This window comes from Danio aesculapii, chromosome 1, assembly GCF_903798145.1.
Source record: "Danio aesculapii chromosome 1, fDanAes4.1, whole genome shotgun sequence".
Classification (NCBI taxonomy): domain Eukaryota; kingdom Metazoa; phylum Chordata; class Actinopteri; order Cypriniformes; family Danionidae; genus Danio; species Danio aesculapii.
This window is the reverse complement of record NC_079435.1, coordinates 7296063-7322432: the sequence shown is the minus strand read 5'-3', so window position 1 is coordinate 7322432 and position 26370 is coordinate 7296063. Positions and strand designations below refer to the sequence as shown.

The 26370-nt window shown below is 33.6% G+C and overlaps 1 protein-coding gene and 1 long non-coding RNA gene across 4 annotated transcripts in view; one reads left to right on the top strand and one right to left on the bottom strand.

Annotated features, from left to right (window-relative positions):
- Positions 1 to 4076: 4076 nt before the first annotated feature.
- On the bottom strand, positions 4077 to 12562 carry elmod2 (ELMO/CED-12 domain containing 2). Of its 2 annotated transcripts, XM_056463561.1 has the most exons (9): positions 12545 to 12562; positions 11837 to 11984; positions 9452 to 9480; positions 9263 to 9360; positions 8779 to 8908; positions 8563 to 8696; positions 7288 to 7356; positions 7073 to 7206; positions 4077 to 4766 (listed from the first exon to the last, which is right to left on the bottom strand). In XM_056463561.1, the coding sequence occupies exons 2-9, from the start codon at positions 11979 to 11981 to the stop codon at positions 4615 to 4617; spliced, it is 891 nt and encodes a 296-aa protein (XP_056319536.1). In that variant the 5' UTR covers positions 11982 to 11984; positions 12545 to 12562; the 3' UTR covers positions 4077 to 4614. The 2 variants fall into 2 exon arrangements, with proteins under 2 accessions (XP_056319536.1, XP_056319457.1); XM_056463482.1 differs by having other exon boundaries at positions 7073 to 7356.
- Positions 12563 to 13925: 1363 nt separating this feature from the next.
- Positions 13926 to 26370, top strand: part of LOC130224253 (uncharacterized) — a 34989-nt gene continuing 22544 nt past the window's right edge. The window contains exons 1-7 of one of the 2 annotated variants that reach the window (XR_008837324.1): positions 13926 to 14151; positions 14338 to 14421; positions 14670 to 14692; positions 15348 to 15538; positions 19281 to 19460; positions 22650 to 22821; positions 25381 to 25531. This is a non-coding gene — a long non-coding RNA (uncharacterized LOC130224253). Of the gene's footprint in view, positions 14152 to 14337; positions 14422 to 14669; positions 14693 to 15347; positions 15539 to 16618; positions 16839 to 19280; positions 19461 to 22649; positions 22822 to 25380; positions 25532 to 26370 lie in introns of those variants that run through there. The other variant, XR_008837329.1, reaches the window with a different exon arrangement.

The following is a 26370-nucleotide window of genomic DNA, read 5'->3' as shown; positions in this document are numbered from 1 at the left end:
CAATAAATCAACTTTTGTCAAAATCATGCGAAAATGAAGTCGTGATCACAATAAAACAACTTTTGTCAGAATCATGCGAAAATGAAGTCGTGATCACAATAAATCAACTTTTGTCAAAATCATGCGAAAATGAAGTCGTGATCACAATAAAACAACTTTTGTCAGAATGACGCGAAAATGAAGTCGTGATCACAATAAAACAACTTTTGTCAGAATGACGCGAAAATGAAGTCGTGATCACAATAAAACAACTTTTGTCAGAATGACGCGAAAATGAAGTCATGATCACAATAAATCAACTTTTGTCAAAATCATGCGAAAATGAAGTCATGATCACAATAAATCAACTTTTGTCAAAATCATGCGAAAATGAAGTCGTGATCACAATAAATCAACTTTTGTCAGAATCATGCGAAAATGAAGTCGTGATCACAATAAATCAACTTTTGTCAAAATTACGCGAAAATGAAGTCATGATCACAATAAATCAACTTTTGTCAAAATTACGCGAAAATGAAGTCGTGATCACAATAAAACAACTTTTGTCAGAATGACGCGAAAATGAAGTCGTGATCACAATAAAACAACTTTTGTCAAAATCATGCGAAAATGAAGTCGTGATCACAATAAATCAACTTTTGTCAGAATCATGCGAAAATGAAGTCGTGATCACAATAAATCAACTTTTGTCAAAATCATGCGAAAATGAAGTCGTGATCACAATAAATCAACTTTTGTCAAAATCATGCGAAAATGAAGTCGTGATCACAATAAATCAACTTTTGTCAGAATCATGCGAAAATGAAGTCGTGATCACAATAAATCAACTTTTGTCAAAATTACGCGAAAATGAAGTCATGATCACAATAAAACAACTTTTGTCAAAATTACGCGAAAATGAAGTCGTGATCACAATAAAACAACTTTTGTCAGAATGACGCGAAAATGAAGTCGTGATCACAATAAATCAACTTTTGTCAAAATCATGCGAAAATGAAGTCGTGATCACAATAAAACAACTTTTGTCAGAATCATGCGAAAATGAAGTCGTGATCACAATAAATCAACTTTTGTCAAAATCATGCGAAAATGAAGTCGTGATCACAATAAAACAACTTTTGTCAGAATGACGCGAAAATGAAGTCGTGATCACAATAAAACAACTTTTGTCAGAATGACGCGAAAATGAAGTCGTGATCACAATAAAACAACTTTTGTCAGAATGACGCGAAAATGAAGTCATGATCACAATAAATCAACTTTTGTCAAAATCATGCGAAAATGAAGTCATGATCACAATAAATCAATTTTTGTCAAAATCATGCGAAAATGAAGTCGTGATCACAATAAAACAACTTATGTCAAAAATCGCATTAAAATTAAGTTGTGATTCCAATAGATCAACTTTTGTCGAAATCACATGAAAATTACGTCACAATCACAATAAAACAACTTTTTTCAAAAATCGCATTAAAATTAAGTTGTGATTCCAATAAATCAACTTTTGTCGAAATCGCATTAAAATGAAGTCGTGATCACAATAAAACAACTTTTGTCAAAATCACGCGAAAATTAAGTCATGATCACAATAAAACAAATTTTGAGGAAATCGCATTACAATTAAGTTGTGATCACAATAAATCAACTTTTGTTGAAATCACGCATATATTAAGTCGTGACCACAATAAAACAACTTTGTATAGTGAAACTGTGTGAATTTCTGCGTGATACAAGTAATCACAAATTAATTTTCACGTGACTTTGACAAAAGTTGTTTTCTTATGATCACAACTTAATTTTCATGCAATTTTGAAAAAGACTGTATTTTGTGATCATAACTTACTTTTCGCATGATTTTGAGTTGTTTTTCTTGTGATCATGACTTAAGATTTATGCGATTTCAATAAAAGTCTTCAATAAAATTATTTAATTTCAATTTCAATAAAATCTTAATTTGTTTGTGATCATAGAAAACTGTTGTCGAAATCACATGAATATTAAGTCACGATTACGCAAAAATAACTTTTGTAAAAACCACGTGAAAATTAATTCATGATTATAATAAAACAACTTGTGTCGAAATAGAGTGAATTTTCATGTGATTGAGAAAAGTTGTTTTTCTTTTGATCATAACTTAATTTGTGTGTTTTTGAAAAACGTTTTCTAGAGACCATGACTTAAAACAACATTTTGTTGAAATCACAAGAAAACTTTTGAGCTTTTTTTAAGTGAAGTTTCATAAACTAATTTCGAGAGGAGCACGTGATATGATTGAGCACGTCTGGCCACTCATCTGTAATCAGTAATAATCCAATCAGAGCGATCCTTGTTTACTATAAATGGATCATTTTCTCCCTAATGTTTTATCTTCATTTGGAAGAATCCCCCCTTCCACCCCTTCTCTCCTCCTTTCCTCCCTTTTCAAAAGGGGGAACTCTCGAGACCTACCTGATCTCGGATCCCCTGATATGCTTATCGACCGGGCGGGAGCCCTGGGCTCAAAGATCTCTGAGCTCAGGGTTCTCTCCCGGGACAGCATGCCAAACCAGCTTTATACGCCAAGCATATCTAAGTGGGAACTCTTGAAAATTGCATGAAAATTAAGTTGTGGTCACAGGAAAACAACTTGACAAAATCAAGTGGAGATTCACATAATTTCAAGAAAAGTTGTATTGTTATGATCACAACATAATTTTCCTGCAACTTCGAAAAAAATGTATTTTGTGAGCATAACTTTTCGCATGATTTCGACAAAAGTTGTTTTCTTGTGATCATGACTTAATTTTTATGCGATCTCAACAAAAGCTGTATTTTGAGGTCATGACTTTTCGCTTGATTGCGATCACACAATACAAATTGTCAAAATGATGCAAAAATTAAGTCTGGTCACATTAAAACAGCTTTTGTTAAATCGTGTGAATTATCACGTGGTTTTTACAAAAGTTGTTTTTCTTGTGATCATGACTTACGATTTGTTCGAAATTGAATGAAAATTAAGTTGTGGTCATAAGAAAATAACTTGTCAATCACGTAAAAAAAAATTTTGTAATCACTAGTGATAACGCAGGTTTCACTATACAAATGTGTTTTATTGTGGTCACGTCTTAATTTTCGGATGATTTTAAAAGTTGTTTTATTGTGATCATGGCTTAATTTTTATGAGATCTCAACTAAAGTTGTATTTTGTGATTACAATCAAGTGAAGAGTCGTGATCACAAAATGCAGTCTTTGTTGATTCAATGTTTAAGCCAACGTTTCGACTTAATTTTCATGCGATTTCAACATAAGTTGTTATCTTAAGTCATGATCACAATGAAACAGCATTTATCAAAATAGTGTGAATTTTCACGATTTCAACAGAAGTTGTTTTTCGTGTGATTTCGACAATAGTTATTTTCTTGTGATCACCACTTATGAAAACAAATTTGTCGAAATTGCATGAAAATTAAGTTGTGATCATAAGAAAATAACTTTTGTGGAAGTCCCATAAAAATTCAGTCATGATAACATTTGTAGAATTGATTTCAACAAAATTTGTTTTTCTTGTGATCACGATTTCATTTTTTGCATGATTTAGAAAAAGTTTTCAAGTGATCACTTATCACTTAAGAAAACAACTTTTGTCAGAGTCGCATGAAAAATAAGTCGTTATCATAAGAAAATAACGTTTTTCAAAAATTCACAATATTTTGACAACAGTTGTTTTTTTGTGATCACAAATTAATTTTCATGCAATCTCAACAAAATCTGTATTTTGTGGTCACAACTTGATTTTGTCGAAACTGTGTGAAAATTAAGTTGCAATCACAAGAAAACAATTTTAGTCGAAATTGTCTGTCTTGTAATCATGACCTAATTTTCATGTGATTTTGCAAACAAAAATATTTTTCTTGTGATGATAACAATGTTCTCGTAATCTCAACATGTGATTTTTTTTCAACATGATAGGTTTTTTGTGATCTAGGCATAAGTTGTTTTCTTGAATCTACGACTTCTATATAAGATGATGTCCTAGGTTATATATATATATATATATATATATATATATATATATATATACATATATCATGTTGAGTTTACAATTAAATTAAGTTGTGATAAGTAAAAAGAAAAATCTAATAATGCATGGCCTTGAATGACTTTCGAACAAAACAAATAAAACAATTTCTAACCCAATTTCCTCCAGACTTCAAATATTTCTGATAGAAATGAGATCGTATTTAATGAAACAAAAACTCAATTGCACGTCTTAAAATCATTTTTAAAACATTAATAATACAAAAAACATTTAGCAATTCTGTAATCAGTCAATTAACTGGAGACGTATGTTATAAATATTATGATTTTTAGTTATTTAGTTTTTTCACCAGCAGTGTCTTGCTTTAATTTATTATGAGTAATACTTAACAGTGTGAGTCTGTTCCCTGACCAGGTAAACGCAGCTAAACCACCAGCTATGTACACTTGATGTACCGTTTACACCGCGGTTGAATTATTATTCAAATAAGGTTTCATGCACGTTGAACAATTAAACTAAAAATCAGCCAAAACAAACAGAACGGCTGTGGTTTGTCTGGTCTCTGAATTGATCTGGAATGGATCAGGAATCAATTTTATATGTTTGGGGTCAGGGTGAGTGTGACCTCTGGCTCCTGAAGGTGACCTTTGACCTTGTCGTGGAACTTTTCTCTGTAGCGATTAAACTCCATGATGCTCTCCGGCTCCTCCTGCAACCAGAACTTATCGAACTCGTACGCCAGGTAACCTACAGACAGGGAAATAGAGGAGTAAAGATGTATTGTTATTATCTTTAAGTAGGATTTATTATGATACTTATATTATACAGTTGAAGTCTGAATTATTAGAGCCCCTGTACATTTTTTCCCAATACCTGTTTAACAGAGAGATTTTTTCAACACATTTCTAATCATAATAGTTTTAATAACTCATTTCTAACAACTGATTTATTTTACCTTTGCCATGATGACAGTAAATAATATTTGACTAGATATTTTCAAGACACTTCTATACAGCTTAAAGTGACATTTAAAAGGCTTAACTATGTTAATTAGGTTAACTAGGCAGGTTAGGGTAATTAAGCAAGTCACTGTATAACGATGGTTTATTTTGTAGACTATTGAAAACCAATATTACTTAAAGGGGCTAATAATTTTAACCTTAAAATGGTTTAAAAAAATAAACTGCTTTTATTCTAGCTGAAATGAAACAAATAAGACTTTCTCCAGAAGAAAAAATATTATCAGACATACTGTGAAAATTTCATAAGAGGGCATTTTAAATCGACTGTACACACACACGCACGCACACACGCACGCACGCATAAAACCTGATAATGCATTCTTAAAGGCATCAAGGAAATACAAAAAATATAAACAAGTATATTTTCAAATATATTAAATATATTATAATATTTTCAAATATATTAGGTACATACTGTGAAGAATTAACTTTAATATTTTAATAATTAGTGTGCACAGTAGTGTTCTATCACAATTATACATGCCTATCCTTCCGTTTTTCCTAGGATTCTCCTGTATTTTACAATTTTATCCCACTATCATCCCGTAAATCTATTTTCCCATATTTTTAATCTTTCTATGAAGGGTGGCAAAAAACATCAAAGAGCCGAACCACCAGGGAGCGTCTCTTGCTCTTAATTGTGAATCTGTGAATTGTGAATCTCGTCACCCCATTTTAGATGTATAAAATATGTAATATATTGGCATCATCAAATTAAAAAATATACAGCAAATGAGAAAAAAATGACAACAAAAATGATAAAAACAGACAATAACTCTAAAGGGGCGATGCGGTGGCTCAGTAGGTAGTGCTGTCACCTCACAGCAAGAAGGTCGCTGGTATGTATGTATGGTATGTATGCATGTATGGATGTTTCCCTGTGATGGGTTGCAGCTGGAAGGGCATCCGCTGCGTAACACATATGCTGGATAAGTTGGTGGTTCATTCCGCTGTGGTGACCCCAGATTAATAAAGGGACTAAACCGAAAAGAAAATGAATGAACATCTCTAAAAATTATAATAATTATAAGAATAAAACGTGTAGGTTATTTAAATAAGTAATGAGTTGATTAGCCATTACTAATGGTGTACAAATATTCTGCAGCCAATTTAGATGTCATTTTGTCCTCTCCAGTGTTTAGGAAAGTTTTAGTCAATTAGATTAAATAATTAATTATTTTATGGCTCTCTCACTCTCGCGGCTGTGTGCATAAAATTAACGTGGGCTCTGTGAGTCTGCAGAGCACATGAGACTGTCTGTGGGAGTGTTGACAGTTCTCGTGCACAAAGAAAGAGCTGTACGAAATGGGTAAAGGAGAGAAGATTTTCCACTACTTAATAACTCGTGGATGTTTGGTTATAGTGGGCGAATAAAAAAAAAAAAAAGTGTAAGAGGATGATAATTATAGAAAAAGAAAAAACGCGTCACTAAATATAGTTGTGCAGCCGTTAATATGCCTGGTCGGCCCGCCCACGTAAAGTCTATGTGTGGGAAGCACTGCTATTATTAGTCTATTACAATGAATCTATGCAGATTTTTTCTCTATTCTATATTAATTTTTTAAATAGAACATTTTAAATTTTAATAACATTTAAACAGAATTTTTTGCTTTTTAATTAGTATTCATTTATGATTGAAAAAGTTTTTAATAATATTTTTTGATCACTTTACAATAAGGTTTCATTAGTTAATGCATTTACTAACATGAACTAATCATCAACAACAGCACAACATTTACTGTAATAAATGTATTGTTTATTGTTTGTTCATGTTAGTTAATCCATTAACTAATACAACCTTATTGTAAAGTGTTAACATTTGTTTAATAAAAATGTTTTTATACTGCATTTTATTTTAATGATGATATTATTACACAGAAATTTCTCATTCAATTTAAGCTTACTTTAATTTTAATATAATTGACATTTTGTGAGGTTCACTCAAACAACTTTGACTTATTAATTGAGCCATTTTAAACACAAAGTGTTTGCACTTTTGTATGGAAGAGAGGTCATCTAGAGCTCACTCACAGTAGAACTGATGGAAGTGCTGCATTTCTGCTTTTCCAGACACACTGTTATAGAAATGAAGCTTCAGAGCATCCGACTTCATTAAACTGTAGGCCATCTCTGTCAGATTGATGCCCACGATGGCATATGAATACCTGCAAACACACACTTGAGTTATGAATAATAAAAAGAGCAGATTGATAGTGCTGATATGATGTTTCTGAATGAGCACTGACCCGAGTGTGGGGTGATTTGCATGTGACAGAACCTGCCGGGCTGCGTCTGTGTGTTTCTCACTGAAAAAACTGTGGACAAAAACAACAAATGTTAACACTGGTGTGAAAGAACTACAGCTTTAAGCTGTTACATATTCAGTTCTGTTTTTTGTCATCAACTTTTTATTATTTTACATACAGAGACAAAATAACACCATTGAAACAATTATTAAAAGAAGACGGTGTAGCAGATTATCGCTACCTTGACAGTCAAATGGGGAAAATTCATAATGCTTTTTGTTGTTGCTGTATTATTTAATTTTTTTATAATTTTTTTCTGATCAACTTTTTTTCAGACATTGAACATTTGTTTGATTGATGTTATTTTGTCTAAGAAGAAAGTGTAGCATATTATCGATACATTGACAGCCAAATGGGGGAAAATAAATAATAAAACATCTTTTTTATTTTCTTATTATTTCAATTTTTCAATATTTTTCAGACAAAGACAAAATAAAATTACTTTTCTTCTTTGAACATTTTTTCAATGAGTTATTTTGTCTGTCAGAAAAGATGATTACACCTTAGTTATTAAGTCAGAATTGCGAGTTAATAACTCAGAATTCTGACCTAATAACTCGCAATTCTGACTTAACTCAGAATTCTGACTTTATTACTCAGAATTGCAACTTTATAACTTAAAATTGTGAGTTTATAAGTCTTTTTTTTACATTGTATTTATTTATTTTTATTCAGTGGCGGGAATGGTCTTCCATAGTTTTCAGCACTTTGAGTCAAAAGAAACACATATAAGCAATAAAAACCAAAAACCAATACATCTGGCTCCTGATGACACACTGAGGTCTTATGAAGTTAAATGATCAATCTGTGCAAGAAACTGAATCTTATTTACAACCTCATTACTTATAACATTATAATCTGCTGCTATGCTGACACACAGGCATTTGTAGCTCCGCCTTCTTCTAAAAAAAGAGCACAATCTCATTTGAATTTAAAGCGACGGTTACCAAAACAGCACAATTAGGATCAAAGTCTAAAAGGGGCAAGTATAAAACATTAACTTGGTAGTATTTTGATCTGAAACTTCATACACACACTCTAGAGACATCAGAGAATTATTTTACATCTTATAAAAGGGGCATAAATGTTCAGTTTTAACGCCTTACTAAAGAAACAAGTCAACTACATCTTTAATGACTTGAGAATGAGCAAATCAGCAGTACATTTTTAATTTTGGTGAACTCTCCTTAAGCAATGAGAACAAACATGACCTACAGCAGGTTTGTGAGTCCCAGCATCCCCATTCCTCTGAAATCCGTCTTGGGATCGTCGCCCTGAAAGCCGATGTTTCCCCACTGCTTGGTGATCCTGGATTCCAGCTTCACGGATGGCATCAGCAAATCCCAAAGCTGGAAAACAATCACAGACTATTCCAATACTCAAATCAAATCCAGATAAAAAAACAGACTTTATAATCAGCAAATCCGTCACCTTCAGAAGCATGTTCTCATGCTGCTCATTTTCAGAGTCAAACACCTCCTTCCTCAGCTCTTCCACCTCCTGGAACAGCTCATTATATCCGTTTATTTGTAACAAGCACTGACGAAGATTGACCTTAAACCTGTAAGAGATGTTTTATATTCTTATTTTTTGCTTGTAAAACTGTGATTAAATCCAGATAATATCATTATATACATTTATTTGTAACAAACACAGACGAAGCAACAGATAAAAAACTAATAGCAGACGGCTGCTTCTCACTCAAGGCTGTTTATGCTAATAAGGGAGAGATGGTCACTAGTGGGCGGGGCTTTCCCCCTCTGATGACCCGTACAAAGCGAGAATGTCAACCAAAGAGTTTTTATCAAGTGCGAATATAAAAAAAATACAATTAATTGGATATATTCACACTTTGCAGCCAGACAACTGTTTAAACGCCTTATACAAGTGATTTTTGCATAATAGGTGCCCTTACGTGGGGTCTTTCTGCTCCTTGATTCTCTTCTCCTGGATTATTTGTGCCAGGCGGTCGTCCAATTCATTCTGCTTCAGAGATAAAGCTGTTTGCAAAACCTGAACAAACAAACATGCTGTGAAGAGTTCATACACAGATAATGGTGTGCTGAATTGAACAGTCTGACTGCAAAATCAATGCCACACATACCTTGCTTTTGGAGGATTTCAGAGAATATTCTACAAACAAATAACACACACACACACCATCACAGTTTAATACAACACTGATACAATTAAACCAAAATTTACAATTATCACTTTAGACTGGTTGCTATATGATCACAACTTTAATTTTTAGCTAAACATTAATTGCTTTTCTTCTCCTATCCATCTTTTTTTCTACACAACATCATAATGCTTTGTGTAAAACTGTAAATTATCAGTAAAAAATATTACAATAAGGTTATTACTCTCCTCACAGTTCATCCATCCAATATTAAAACACGACTTAGAATAAACTAATGACTTTTAGCAGAACAATTCTTTCTGCAGCAATACTACAGATGTATATTGAACATGACCATACTGTAGGGAATTTAAAGAGAAAATAATGCAGAGGAACAAAACACAGTGAGCTCAAAACAGCTCTGAACCCAAATTTGCTTGAGAAACTAACGTCACATTAAAGTATTAACAAGTAACGTTATTTTCGTGATGATAAATCTAAAGCACAAAGCCAAATGTAGCTCTCACTCACTTTTCACTCTGGATATGAATTAATCTACACATTAAAAATCACTACTGTCATTGATAGCAAATACTAGTGTTTTGAACCATACTATAGAATATTTTACTGCCTTTATTAAAGTATTTACAACACTTATTGAAAGCTATACTCTATACTATAGCTATACTATCATTAAGTGAACTGACAAACTAAAAGATTAATTATTTACTACAGTAAGCTGTGGTGTTTTGTAGTATTAAATACACTATAGTTGTAGAAAACTACAGTAGTGTTTCGTTTGTTTATATTATTATAGTTGATGTGTTACTATAGCAACTATAATATTACCACAACGTATTAAAGTACATTACCATATTACGATTCAAAAGCACTATAGTATTTACAGCAAAAATACAATATTATTTAATCATCTACGTTGTAGCACAATCTTATTAAAAATGACTTGTTTTAAAGTAAAGTTACATTCGTCGAACCGGAAGTGCGACCCATAATTTAAAACGCAGTTGTCGTAGGTTGTTGCTAGATCAAATACAGTTGCAGCTGCAAGTTAATAAGACTTATCAATATTATTTATTATATTTTCCCATTTATTGTATTTTATTAACATCTTCCCCTACACCAAGCCAACCGTCACAATAGTAGTTGTACAGAGTATTATTTATGTTATTTATTAAATTACCCAATAAATTGTATTTTTTAACGTCTACCCCTACCCTAAACCCAACTGTCACCATACTTTAAAAACATTAATTATTGTTATACAGTGTTACAAAAATGCTGCTACATTGATGCGAGTATCCGCAGCTGTATCCCATCTAGACTTTACCATTTTCTTCCACCCACAATGATGGTAAATTCTAGATAGGATACAGCTCCGTGACACTGTATAACAATAATTAATATTTTTATGTTATGTTATGTTATTGTAAGGGTTGGGTTTGTTAGGGCTGGGGTAGATGTTAATAACATAGAATTTACTGGGTGATTAAATAAATAAAATGAATAATACTCTGTATGACTACTGTTTTTACATTACTGTGAAAGGTTGGGATAGAGCTTAATAAAATACTGGGTAACTTAATAAATAATATAAATACTCATTAACTTCCGGCCGCAGCTGTATACCTTCTCAGCCCCGTAGCCAGGGGGGGTTTGGTGGTTCGAAAGACCCACCCCCCTTCTGATAAAATCCAGAATTTGGCCCATATATAATCTAATTTGTCCCATTTTTGATAGTATGCCATCATAAATTGTGAAAATAACCAAGAGAAGAAGGCTTTAAGAAGAATAACCAATAAAATAACCAATAAAAGAAGGCTTTTATTATAAAAATGAACAAATTCTGACTGAGGAAAGGAGCTGGCAAGTTTGTAATTTGCATATAGGCTACAGTTTTTACAGACTGACAATTTTTTTATGATGTATGATAATAAATTAACATTTTAAAAGGAAGTGCTTTTTCAGATTTCTAAAATACTAATCTCTTTACATTATATAAAAAATTGTAATAACTTAAAGTTTAAATGCACATAGGTAAATAAACATACATATTTGTAAACAAACTTTTTATGTACAGAAATGTAGGAAGTATTTTTGTTGCATCAAAAAGTATGGTAATGATAACCATCCGAGAAACTAATTCAGCACAAATTATTAGTGCTTAAAATGTCACTAAAATGCAGTATTTGAACCTCATAACTCGAGGCGAATAGCTACAAAAAGGTCCACTATTTGAGAAAAAAAGAGCCACCCCTTTTAATAGGCTGGCTACGGGCCTGCTTCTATTAAAAAACTAAAAAAGATAGATATAGTTTTTAAAGATAAATCATTCATCATCATAATCACCTATCTGGGAAGTCCTCAGAGCTCCAGCTTTGCATCGGGCACAAATGCGCTGAAGTTCACATCTTCCCGTGACCAGCCGGAGGAACCACTTCAACCAGAAGCGCAGACAGGAGGAATAGAAACACTGCCAGATATATCCCAGCATCCTCTGAAACACAAACACCCCCAGATAAGTGTCATTCAACATATGCACGATCCTCCCAATGCATGCATCTGACTATTTACGCATATACAACATACACAGGGTGGATAATTGTTATGCCTATTCTCATAATAAACAGCACACAGCTCGTACAAGCGGTCCACGCTGTCTCTAGAGCTACACATCACTGATGCACACTTGATTCAGTGCGAATGATCCTTGTACTCTGTGAAGACATTCTGATATTCTTCTGAGAACTGCCATTAGTAGTAATCTCTAACCAATAAGACGTGTGCATGACCCTTGTTTGCGCAATTCAGCATCAAATCAGACAAAGAGTCGGATAAAGCTTCAGAAAAATAAGCTGGACAGCACAACAGGTTGCTCGTGCACGAGACAGACGTAAACAAAACAATCAACAAGCAGCGTGAATTCAACTGAAGACCCGATTCACTTGACGCTTATATGGTTTGTATCGATTCAAGCCAAGTAGAAGGTTCCTCTGAAATTTAACGACGTATGGGAAAGATTTTATAGAGTCCGATAACTGTATGGATCACACTTACCAACAGTGTCCTCGCCCGGAAATGATTCGTATTGGTGCGCATGCGCAGAACTGAACTGTTGACCATCTCAGAGGGCGCAAGTAGGTGGGTGTTCAGTTTCCAAATCCAAAATTAGGATTCGAGAATCAGAGTCGACTCTAACTGAATCGAATCGACTCCAATTACATTCACTCAAAATAGGGCAAGCATTAAACATATACTGCATTTTATATTTACATTGTGCAGTTCTCATCTTGCCAGACAAAACCAGTAGTTTGAATTGGCTGCAGTCCAAAATAAAATAGTCTACACTTTTTACAGCATGTTTTAATTAGTTAAAAAATTCCAATGCAATCTGGGAGACAGAAAGTTAAAATACCAATTAATTATCGATTTGTTATCGAAATATTTAACGAAAAGAAGTGTAGCAGTTAATCAACAAAGAAAATAACACCCCAATTGAGGGAATTACTAACAGTGTTGCCTACTATTTCTATTAAAAAGTAGCTAAAGCGTGCCCGAAAAGTAGCTAAATGTTGCCCGCTAAATCATGCACTAAATTGCATATCAATGACCTCATCACGTAGTATCTGACAAGCGTAAGCCCGTCATGTCTCTACTCTCTGAGGCGCCGTGTACTATATTAAGTTACATTACATCAAGATGCACAATAAATAGGCTCTTTTTAACAAATTACTTTGCGTGATGACGTGATTGAATAATCGCAACTCAAAACTAAATCATACAAAACATACAAAACAATTAATGTTTTCTCAAATTGACTGGCCATCTCAGCATAAACATTATTTGAAATATGTACATTTAGATTTGTATAAAAAATAGAGTTGACTATTTGTAAAAGGAATACAATTATATATTTAAAAAAATATATATATATTAAAATTTAACACTGATATTGAACAGTTACATTCTTTTAACCAATCACAGCTTGTGTACTTGCTCTTTTTAACTTGTGAAATTAACACACTTGTGAAAGTGACAACAATTATTGCACTATTGGAATTTATTGCTACCAAAATTGCCAACAATTATACATGTTAACAAATATCAGTAAATTAACAGTTATGAAAAACAACCTGAGCTAGCAATTTACTCTACTGAGTGAAGCCTGCAGCCACTGCTCTTTTGAGTCACTTTTTCAAAAATTGCTAAAACTAGCCAAATGAATGTTAAAAATGGCTAAATTTGTTGCGAGGTGCTTTTTTAAAAAAAAAGTTGCTAGGGTAGTATGAACAGTTGCTAAATCTAGCAACAAAATTGCTAAATTGGCAACACTGATTACAAAAGAAATCTCGCTCAATGTGGAGGGCGGGTGTAGTGACGTCAGCTCGCAGGGGCGGGGCAGGCTGTGGATTCTGGTATAAATACGCACGGCAGCAACATCTGCAGTTTGCCAGTTCGGTGGTTTGCTCTGTGCTGTTAACAACAACAAAAACAAACAAACAAACAAACAAACAAACAAACAAACAAACAAACAAACGCTCAAGAACACACGACGGGATTCACGCCATTTACCGCCAAAATCGCTTTTTGGGCAGTATTCGGACACATCATCCACAAAATCACACCAGGAGTTTGAGGCCCATCTGTAAAGCAGCTTGCAAAAGGTATGTTCGTTTGTTTTATTGATCAAGTTAGCAGTGATGCTTACCTGCAGCCCAATTTGAATGGAGCAAAGTTATGTCCGTAAAAACAATCGCTTCGTGTTTGAATTGTGCTTAATGTTTAGCCTAAACGACAAACTCTTACACTATAGTTTGTTTAGACTGCTTTAAAGTGTTTTTGTGATACAGCCTTGGATCCAGGGGGGAGGCAGCGGAATGTTATTATGAGCCTCCTGAACTTTTTCATCAAACCAAACGCGACACCAGGAAGAGGTATGTTACCCACTCGTTAAAAATATTGTTTAGCAAACATGAAACTTTTTTAATTGTGTATAAATGAGTGTATGTAAAAACTTAAACAAACTGGTGTGATACAATTTACATGCAGAGATAAGACAACCGCAATGTTGTTAGTTTTGCTCAATTCTAGCTAACTACTGTACGTGTAAGCTAGCTACATGTGCTACATCTCACTTTCTTATGTAGGCTAATTTACTTTTACATTTTTTGTCTGTCTTTAGCCTGCATGAGAATGCCTTTCCTGGTAAGATATTTTTCTAACCTGTTCTAATGTTTTTATTTTTTAATAATTTAATATTTTTAAATGATTGAATAATGCATTTTGCAGCAACATTAGAATGTATGTAACTCCCCAAAAGAGAATTTAACTGCACACTCACTAAAAAGCTAAATAAAGTTATATTAAAATAAATATAATGTTTGCGTTTATATTAAGAAAACAAAACCTTCATTATCAGATTGACCACCAACAATCACAAAACAATCTTTAACTGATCTTACAATGTATTCCAAGATCTCATTACATTTTATTTTCAACTAACTTTAACTTAATTAATTATTGAAAGTGTATATTTTTGCTATTATTATTAAATTTTAAATTAAATAATTTGTGTTTGCTGGGTAATTACATGTTAATTGTGATGTTCACTTTACATGTGAATAGTTTTTTTGTGGTAATATTTGGGTTTCTTTTTGTAAATAATTATAATAGAAAACAAATCGTAGAAAAGCTAAAGTGAGTGAGCAGTTATACTCTTTCATTACTGTGTTCTCTCTAACTTGCTCTTCACTAAAGTGTGTGTTTGTTTTTAGCTGTTTGTCTACCTAAGAAAATGTAAATCTCTCTTGAATTCGTAGAAGCTGTAAACACCCATCTTCTCTTTTTCATATTGTTGTAGAAATTCCACAAATATGGAGCAATCGGAGATTAACAGCAGTGAACAAATGCAACATGTGCTGTTTGTTCCATCTACCACTGACCATTCTGCACTACAAACTTATACAACCCTTACAAACTAATAAACCTTCAAAGAAAATTTAACTGGAAACTCGTCTTCAGCTTCACTTTTCGAGGGCAGTCATCATGGTGGTAACATAATTTCTGAATAATTTAAATATTGTATATTTATATATTGCAGTATCATTTTGATGTTACTGTAAATACACATTTATTGGTATTTGTAAAAAACCACATAATCTGTAATGTCAGGTCTTGTTGCACAAACAAATTGCAAACATGTTGTGCTTGGAATTGAAAATTTGTACTAGTCTCAGCAATGGAGTAATAATTATATATTAAATCATTTATTAAAACAATGTTTTCTCACAGATTATATACACAATACAGCAGTGTGGTCTGGGATGTCAACCAAATCGATACTACCACTACATGACAATATTCCTACAAATTTGACTAACTTTATATTGAAATCTAAATCTTAAAAGATCTAAAACTTGAAATTTTGTTTTGAATTAAAATTGCATTCAATTTCATTAAATATATTGCAATCCAATTCACTTTAATTCAATTTTAATCCAAATAACTTTTTTATTTTACATTTGGTTGAAATGCCATTAGTAGTTTCAAATTTTTTTTTTCACTCAAACTATCACATATCTATAAATGCATAGAGAAATTCACAATTATAAGTGGTCTACCTATTTCCTTTAAAGCCAATCAGTCTATTTTTTATATATTGGCATGAAAGTTGATAGTTGATTATGTATTGTATATTGATTATATATGTGTTTGTGAATATTGTTTAGAGCTTATTGTTTCAGATTTTTTATTTTAACAGAATTTGTTACAAAGAAAGTAATTAAATATGTTTGGTTTGTTTCAGAATAACAGGCAGAAGTCAGAATCACAATTTGTAGCTGCAAATAACAAAAAATAAATAATCACTTGGTCCTTTTGTTATACCCTAAACAGTCAGCATATCCTGGAAGATACAACTCATAATATCCTTAAATCAAATCAAATATTTAAAATATTACATATTTTAATGCTTTACTTAAGTCCAGATAATATATAAAATTACATGAAATTATTTTTGTGCTTATTTTTCACCCCTGACTGTTTAAGGGTTCATTTTTGATATCTATAAATTCTTAAGTGAGAAATGCATTTTTGCAGAGTATTTTTTTAATAACTTTATTTATTTTTCAGTGAGTGTGAAGAATTTGAAGCAAGGATTCAGCGTTATTTAAAGGAGACTGCCATTCTCTAGTGATATTATTGCAATAAATAAATGTTAAAAACATCAAATGTCATCTGGGTTTTTGTTTGTCAGGTATAGCTAAATGGTCTTTGGAACTTTAGAAAGGAGTGAATTGTTTGTTCTGCAGATGTCTGGTGTCGATACCACTGCATTCTCATCAAAGCATATAATTAATACATATTACACTGCATTTTTTTCAGTTATAATCTTATTTTCAGAATGCAACTTTGTATATAATCAATACAAAAAAGGCATGTCTCTATATGAAAACGTATAACTAGGCTACAATTAATCGTTACACTATCCAACTATGTGTTTAATTTTTTTTATTAAATGAATCTTTATTAATTTGCAATTGGACTTTTGTATATCTGAAAAAGTATGGTGAGTATCAGACATTTAATAATATGGAAGCATTGACTTTAATTATTTCGCCATATATCTTTCATCCCCCCTACTGGACGCATCAGAAACAACAGGGGCGTAAAACTGGGTCGTAAGACTGCCAGGGCTGTAAAACTGAATGGATCCAAGTCTGCAGACGCCCCAAATAGTTTTTAATCGTCGTCATTACCGTGATGGTGGAGTGAATGTTAACATAAACATTTATTTGTATATATGAGAATGTATCACATTTTGAATAAACTAGATTCAGTGTGCATTTTGTTGATATATTGGGGTGGGTTTTATGAGAGCAGGGCGTCAGTTTGTTGTGCAGGATGAGTGATGCTGTATTGAGGTAAAGTTGGGTAACGTTATTCAATTTTGAACAAGACAACAGCCGGTATATATTACTATTGCCAAAGACAATACAATAAATTGGACTTTGCTATTTCTTACCGCTGTATTAAATATTCGGTCTGAAATCGCATATAAGTGTTACTTAAAACGCACAGCCAGGGGTGTAGCGACAGGGGGGATACGTCCCCCTCACTTTTAGAGACAGACCGTTTAGAAAAAGGAGATTTATAATTATATGAATGTATGATGTCATACAGCTGTCCCCCCACTTTTAAAATGTCCGCTACTCCCCTGACTACAGCACTATTTATTAGACTGTAAACCATGTTGTGCATAGCTCCAAAAATGCGAATTAACTTTGTGCGCAAAACATGATTATCGCATAGAAGACTAGCAAATAAAGCAGCTTTTCCATCCAACGAGTCAAAGCGAACAAAATCGTCACTTCCAAAACTAGCTGGCGCCAAATATCAACAGTAAAAACTGAATTTGCTGCAGTAGGAGAAGCTGTGTGAGTGTTTTCCTATTTAATAAATGACTTGCACCCCAGAAAAGGAGGGGGAGACTTCAGACTTGTATGCAGGCAGATCTACGGCCCAAGCAGCTTTACGGCTTGGGCAGTTTTACACCCCTGTTGTTCCTGATGCGTCCGGTAGGGGGAGGCAGTACAGCATTATCATAAGCCTCCAGGCCTTTATCATCAGACCAAACCAAACGCGACACGATGAAGAGGTAGGTTAAATACGTGTTTAAAATATTAGCATACATGAAACTTAAACATTTTTTAATTAGAATATGGTCGATATGAGTGCATGTCAATACATAAACAAATTGGTGTAATGTAAGCAATGTGTTATTTTGACTCCATTTTAGCTAGCTATGTGCAAGCTAGCTACATGTTCAACATCTCACCTTTTTGTCTGTCTTTAGCTTGCATAATGCCTTTCCTCGTAAGGTATTTTTTTAAAAATGATTTTATAATTAATTTATTTTAAGATATACAGTCAGAATTAGCCCCCCTGTTTATTTTTTTCCCAATTTTTGTTTAACGGAGAGATTTTTTTTCAATACATTTCTAAACATAATAGTTTTAATAACTAATTTCTAATAACTGATTTTTAAAAAAAAATCTTTTATGATTACAGTAAAAATAATTGTTTACTAGATACTTTAAGACACTTCTATACAGCTACAAGTGACATTTAAAGGCTTAATTAGGTTAACTAGGCAGGTTAGGGTAATTAGGCTGTTATTGTATAATGATGGTTTGTTCTGTAGACTATTGATAAAAAAAAATACCTTCAAGAGGCTAATAATTTTGACCTTAAAATCGATAAAAAAATTATTTTATTCTAGCTGAAATTAAACAAATACGACTTTCTCCAGAAGAAAAAATATTATAAGACATACTGTGAAAATTTCCTTGCTCTGTTAAACATCATTTGAGAAATATATATAAAAAATAATAATATTCAAAGGGGGTACTTATAATTCTGACATCAACTGTATATTTTCTCATAGATTAAACAATACACTAGCATGGTCTGGGTTGTCAGCCAAATCTACACTTCATTATTCCTCCAAAATTGACTTTCTTAAATTTAAATTCAAATAAATCTAAACAAATCTTAAAAGATCTGAAAATTGAATTGGTTTTATTTTAAAATTGCATTGCATTCAATTACATTTTAATATAATGCAATCCTGTTCAACTAATTCAACTATCATTTATCTATAAATGCATAGAGAAACTCACTATTATAAATGGTCTACTAACTTTGTTCATATAGCTATACAGTACTTTTTATATATTAGCATGAAAGGTTTCATTGCACATGCATTCATATTGTTTATCACTTATTGTTTCAGATTTGAGGTGACGCAGTAGGTAGTGCTGTCGCCTCAGCAAGAAGGACGTGGTTCAAGTCTCGGCTGGGTCAGTTGGCGTTCCTGTGTGGAGTTTGCATGTTCTCCCTGCGTTCTCATGGGTTTCCTCCAGGTACTCCGGTTTCCCCCACAGTCCAAAGACATGCGGTACAGGTGAACTGGGTAGGCTAATTTGTCAGTAGTGTATGAGTGTGAATATGTGTATGGATGTTTCCCAGAGATGGGTTGCAGCTGGAAGGGCATCTGGTGCGTGAAAACATATGCTTGATAAGTTGGCAGTTCATTCCGCTGTGGCGACCCCAGATTAATAAAGGGATTAAGCCGAAAAGAAAATGAATGTTTCAATTTTTTTATTGTAACAATTTGTTACAAAGAAAGTAATTAAATATGTTAAATATCGGGAAGTCAGGATCACAATTTAGCTGCAAATAACAAAAAATAATTAATAATTACTTTTTTGATATACCCTAAACTGTCAATGTATCCTGGGAGATACAACCCATAATATTTTTAAATCATAAATCTAATATTTAAAAATATATTTTGCATAAGTCCAGATGATATATAAAATGGCATGAAAGGTTTTTTTTTTTTTGCTTATTTTCCATTCCTTACTGTTTCTGAGGATAAGAATTTTTGGATATTTAGATTAGAAGCAAGTCTGAAACTTTTAAGTGAGGAAAGGATTTTTGCAGAGTATTTATACATAACTTTATTTATTTATTTTTCATTAAGTGTGAATGATTTGATGCAAGCATTCAGCTTCATTTAAAGAAAACTGGCAATCTAGTGATATTGTTGTCAATAAAAAATGTAAAAAAAATCGAATGTTGTCTGGGTTTTTGTTTGTCAGGTAGCTAAATGGTCCTTGGAATTTTAGAAAGTAGTGAATTGTTTGTCTAAATGTTCTGCAGCTGTCTGGTAGTCAATACCACTGCATTCTCATCAAACCATATCAATAATGCAGATTACACTGTATTGTTTGGTTATGATTTTGTTATTGTCAGAATGTATTTTTATATATAAACAATACAACAAAATGCATATCTCTATATGAAAACTTATAACTAGGCTACATTTAACCAGTACACTATCCAACTATTTGTGTTTTTAATTTTTCTAATTAATTGAATCTAAATTAATTTGCAATTGGGCTTTTGTATAACTAAAATTATTTTCAGTGTATCAATTGTGCATATTCTATAGTGAGTTTATAACTTTCTGATACATCAACTTAGCGTTTATATTTAGCGTAATATAATTAAAAAGATATATTCATAAACCTGGACAGTTAATAATCTGAGAGCGTTGACTTCAAATGTATTATTTGGCCATGTATCTTTCATTCCCCCTACTGGATGCATTAGGAACAACAGTGCCGCAAAACTGCCAGACCCAAGTCTGCAGACGCCCCATATAGTCTCAGAAGGCAATCCTAACATGCAGTGAACGCGCGGTGGCGTTTGAAGGTGTGAGACGCGGAGCACAGACGCTCTTGATTCTGTAGGTCTTTAATAACATAATATAATAACAGTAAGGGGTTTTAAAATGACCAAAACGACATTTCAGATGGTTTACAATGTGCTCAACCAGCTGGTTTGTCCATTCACACAAATTTTCATCTCATGATCTCCTCTAACAAAATCACAGGACCTTTTTTTAATGTGCATGCTGGATTTTGCTCGGTAAAAGTTTTTCCATGGCAGTTTATGCACATTTTTTCTTATCGAATTAAGTTTATCCTACTCAGTTATGCACATATGTTTTATGCACATTTTCCAAATTTATGCCCATCTTGGCGTTTTGATCAACCGATTTTTATGCGCACCACATCCAAAATGCACAAAAATAGGTGGATGGAAATGTAGATATTGCTAATTATGTGGTCCGTATTTAGAGCTTTCAAACAATTATTTTCTAAAATGATACCATCAAGGAGAAAGTCTGAATGTGCAAAAATAAAACAAACTTTTCCTCAATTGATGTTGTGGGGATGTTGCAGGTCACCTTGATGGATTTTCTTTTAGATTCCTCCTCATTTTTCCAGGCTGCTGTTAGTAGCTGTGGAGTCTGGATTGATAGCCTGAAGGTTTATTGTGTAGTAGACTATACATAGACTTAAACTTTGTGTGCTGTTGGGGATGTTTTCATCCACTCTGAGGTGATATTTAGGATTTATTTGGCTGCAACTTTCTTTCTGTTTCAGCACATTCAATGATTTTTAATGACAGATCTTATTTTGACACATATTTTAGGAAAGTGCTCTTGAGTTATTCATAAACTCAACAATATAGTCTGGGCTAATTGACTACAATTTTGTTATGTTGGTGGCTTTTTATATTGTTTACTGCCCCATGTTTTTTTTTTTAACTCCTACTCAACTATAATCCCGATTTGACATTGTAGATCCTGCCATGTGAATATTGCCATGTAAATATTGCGAATGTGCACATTGCAACATCGATGCTGAAACCGTTTATTGTGCAGCCCTACTACACAGCACATTTGGATTAACTTTTTAATATTAAAACCAACAGTGGAGACACATCATATACACACTGCTAATTTGAAATACACATTAGTGTTGCTGACATGTCTAATGTTGGATTCACACCAAATGCCTAGCAGCATGTCACTCTCTAGTTTACTCGCTGGATGTTTTACACCTTACATGCATTTTTTTTGTCTCAAGTTGAAAGTCACAAGAAAGATTACCATTTGTAGCCTTGTATTTTACTGAATTATTTATACAGTACAGACTTGCAGTGTTATTTTACATCAGATGTTTCTAAAACCCTACCTGAATACTATTTGACTGCCCTGAAATCCATAAAACACTGTTTATCACACTTATCTATCACTTACTTCACTTATCTTTGCTCTTTTCTATATCTATGCTTGTAATTTGTTTTACAATTTAATTATAATTAACTTCCCTACAGAATTATCCCAATCAATTTAATTTAATAAAGTCCTTCCAAATAGTCATTTTCAAGTTTTTTTAACAAACATATTGCAATATCTATCGCAGAAAAACTCAATGTCAGATTTTCCAATATCGTGCAGCCCTACTTTGCAATCAAAAAGTGTGTTTAATGTGGAAGTTGATGGGGAATAAACCTAATAAAACCTAATGAAAGGCTAGTCAGTTTGATTAGTACACAAGAGTTAAAGGGACAGTTCACCTCAAAATGAAAATACTGTCATCATTTACTCATCCTCATCCATTTTTTTCAAACTTGTTAAGGTTTTATTATTATGTTGAGCACAAAGTATTTCAGTTCATTTATGGTGAGCTCTGTAAGATGGCATGATGTTGATGGGTTTGTGTGTTTTTTTTTTTTCTTTCAGCAGGTGTGTGTTTCAGTGGGTGATGTCCACCATGGTTTACCCTCGTGATGAGGCTCTAGAGTGGATGATATCGTGCTGACTACAACACTGAAGAGGTGATGCAGTGTTTGGAGACGCTGCGAGGGGAACATGCTCAACTTCTCAACACCATTCTGGACTGCAGTCAACCAGGGTTTGTAATGTAATGTAATTTGAGGGTATTCACATCCAAATCAGGTGAACGCTGTAGGAATTACATCAGTTTGCATATGTGCCTCTCACTTTTTAAGGGACCAAAAGTAATTGGACAGAATAATAATCATAAACCAAACTTTCACTTTTTAATACTTTGTTACAAATCCTTAGCAGTCTACAGCCTGAAGTCTGGAACACATAGACATCATCAGATGCAGGGTTTCATTCCTGGTGGTGCTCTGCCAGGCCTCTACAGCAGCTGTCTTCAGTTCCTGCTTTTTCTTGGGGCATTTTCCCTTCAGTTTTATCTTCAGTAAGTGAAATGCAAGCTTAATCGGATTTAGGTCATGTGATTGACTTGGCCATTGCATAACATTCCACTTCTTTTCCTTCAAAAACTCTTTGCTTGCGTTTGCAGTATGTCTTGGGTTATTCGATCTGCACTGTGAAGTGCCATTCAATGAGTTCTGAAGTATTTGGCTTAATATGAGCAGAAAATATTGCCTAATAATAAATACAAGAGTACCAGTTCCATTGACAGTCATACATTCCCACACCATGTCACTACTACATGAGATCATGAGCAGTTTCTTTCCTTCTCCATACTCTTTTCTTCTCATTACCCTGGTACAAGTTGATCTTGGTCTCATCTGTCCATAGGATGTTGTTCCAGCACCGTGAAGGCTTTTTTAGAGCTCGAATCTGGCCTGAAATTTTTGAGGCTCACCAATGGTTTACATTTTTTGGTGAACTCACTGTATCATCTTTGGTTAAATATTCTCTTTATAGTTGACTTTGATGCACATACACCTACCTCCTGAAGAGTGTTCTTGATCTGGCCAACTCTTGTGAATGGTGTTTTCTTTACCAGGGAAAGAACTCTTTTGGTCATGGACCACAGTTGTTTCAGTGGTCTTTCTGTGTTGCTGAGCTCACTGAGCCGTTCTTACTTTTTAAGAATGTTCCAAACAGTTGTTCAGGCCATACCTAATGTTTTTTGCTATCTCTCTGATGGGTGCTTGACTGATAGTGACAGCTCTTTGGATCTCATCTACAGTAACAGATTGTAAATGCAAACAGCACACTTGAAATTACCTGTGGACCTTTTATCTGCTCATTATAATTGGGATAACGAAGGAATAACACACACCTGGCCACGGAACAGCTTGGAAGCCAATTGTTCAATTATTTTTGGTACCTTAACAAGCGGGAGGCACATATGCAAACTGATGTAATTCCTACAGTGTTCACCTGATTTGGATGTAAATACCCTCAAATTAAAGCTGAGTCTACGGTTAAAGCACATCTTGTTTGTTTCATTTTAAATCGTTTGTGTTGGTTTATAGAGCAAGAAATGTTAGAATTGTCTTGATGTCCAAGTATTTATGGACCTAACTGTATAGGTATGTATGTATGTACATTTGAAGTCAGAATTTTAACCCTCCTGAATTATTAGCCCCCCTGTATATTTTTCCCCCAGTTTCCATTTAAAGGAAATAATTTTTATTTTTAACCTTTCTTAACATAATAATTTAACAACTAATAATTAATAACAACTTATTTCTAATAATTAATTTTCTTTTATATTAGTCATGATGAAAGTACATAATATTTGACTAGATATTTTTCAAGATACTAGTATTCAGCTTAAAGTGACATTTGAAGGCTTCACTAGATTAGTTAGGCTAGTTGGGGTAATTAGGCAAGTAAATGTACCACAGTGGTCTGTTCTGTATATGTATGAAAAAATATTGCTTAAGGGAGCTAATAATATTGACCTTTTAAATGGTTTTAAAAAAATTTAAAACTGCTTTTATTCTAGTCTAAATAAAACAAAAGACTTTCTCCAGAAGAAAAAATATTATAGGAAACACTGAAAAATTCCTTGCGCCCTGAAATATCACTTGAGAAATATTTGAAAAATAATAAAAAATTAGCTGGAGCCCAATAATTTTGCCCACAAATATATATATATATGTGTGTGTGTGTGTGTGTGTATGTTAATTTATTAATTTATTGATCCATTATAGTAATGGGCCTTTTTCACGTTTTCAGGTCTCTCAATAGCGGAATTATAAATAAACATAAGGTGCACAGAATAGGAATAATTCCCCTCTTTACAGTCCTGTTCGCCAAAATTATTAAAAAAAATCTCCACAATGGTGTTATCAAGATTTTCAGATAAAGGAAAAAAATTGTGAGAGAACACCATCAAATTTGCATGACCTGCCCACTCTATTACAAAGCCTTACACAATCGGTAATTTGTTTTTTGTAATTTGATGCAAAGAAAATAGAATCCATACGTAAATGCAATAAATAAATGTAAAACAATCTAAATATTAGAAAATTTAAAGGATTTAAGATTCTGATGACCGTATAATAACATTCTTAATAATAATAATAATAATAATAATAATAATACATTTTATTTATAATGTGCTTATCTAAGACCCAAAGCACTACAACAACAGAGAAATCAAACATATGAAAAGGATCCATTATACTGGAAATCTAGTTATTATCCATATATAATGTGAATGTCTGTGTGTTGTCAGGTGATCATCACTTTGTTGGGAGAACCAGTTACTGCGCTAAAAGCTGGACAACACCCAACACAAACTGCAGAAGAGCAAACAGAGCATCGCTCAGCTGGAAAAGGAGAGGAAGCACCTGGAGTTCATGAACCAGATTGCGCTGATTTATCGGGTAGGTGACATGCTCTTGATTGGTGTGGAGGCAGCTGTGTGCACTGATTAATCAAGTGCCTCACGGCGTGCCCTCACATGACTGACGCAACTTAATCATGCATTCTGCCGCGATATCACAGAAATAGAAGCGGTGTCTAAAATCTTTTATTGTGTGCCGTGGTGCCGTATCGTGCAAAGTTAGGATGCAGTGCCAGGGTGCTCTGATTGTTCAGGTTGCCTTTTGTGCTCTGACTGGTCAGTTGGACCTAAAGCAGGTGATGCAACTTAACCATGCGCCCTGCTGCGATGTTGCAGAAATAGAAACGGTGTCTAACATCCCTTTTAACTCTGAAAAAGATCGCTTTTATTGCTTGCCGCGGCGCCGTATCGTGTAAAGTTAGGATGCAGTGCCAGGGTGCTCTGATCAGTCAGGTTGCCTTGTGTGCTCTGACTGGTCAGTTGGACCCAAAGCAGGTGATGCAACTTAACCATGCGCCCTGCTGCGATGTCGCAGAAATAGAAGCGGCGTCTACAATCGAAATGTCACGCATAGCGTCATCGCGAAGCTTAGCACAAAAAACCCTTTTAAAGCTATGGTCACACTGGGGTTTGTGTGTGCGAAATTCTGTCGTGCGGCGCTGCGAAAAGGGGCGGGATTAAATAAGATGATTAGACATTTAAAAAAGTGAGCGATTGCTCCATGTTTTAAATTTCTGTCCAGAGAGGTTCTGTTTTTATCCTCGATTGGTCTCACGCAGTCTAGTGATGCAATTTCGCAGGTCAGACTTCACCGAGCTTGAACTTTGCACTGCAGCAACATGCGAAACTTGACGCATAACCCCGCGTTTCCGGTCTGAC

Excerpts from the sequence above, each read along its gene's own strand:
- elmod2 (XM_056463482.1), bottom strand. The coding sequence starts at position 11,981 with ATGCTGGGATATATCTGGCAGTGTTTCTATTCCTCCTGTCTGCGCTTC. Across the intron at positions 8,697-8,778 it reads ATGAGAACATGCTTCTGAAG|CTTTGGGATTTGCTGATGCC; the intron begins GTGACGGATTTG and ends ATTGTTTTCCAG. Across the intron at positions 7,357-8,562 it reads CTGGGACTCACAAACCTGCT|TTTTTTCAGTGAGAAACACA; the intron begins GTAGGTCATGTT and ends TTTTGTCCACAG.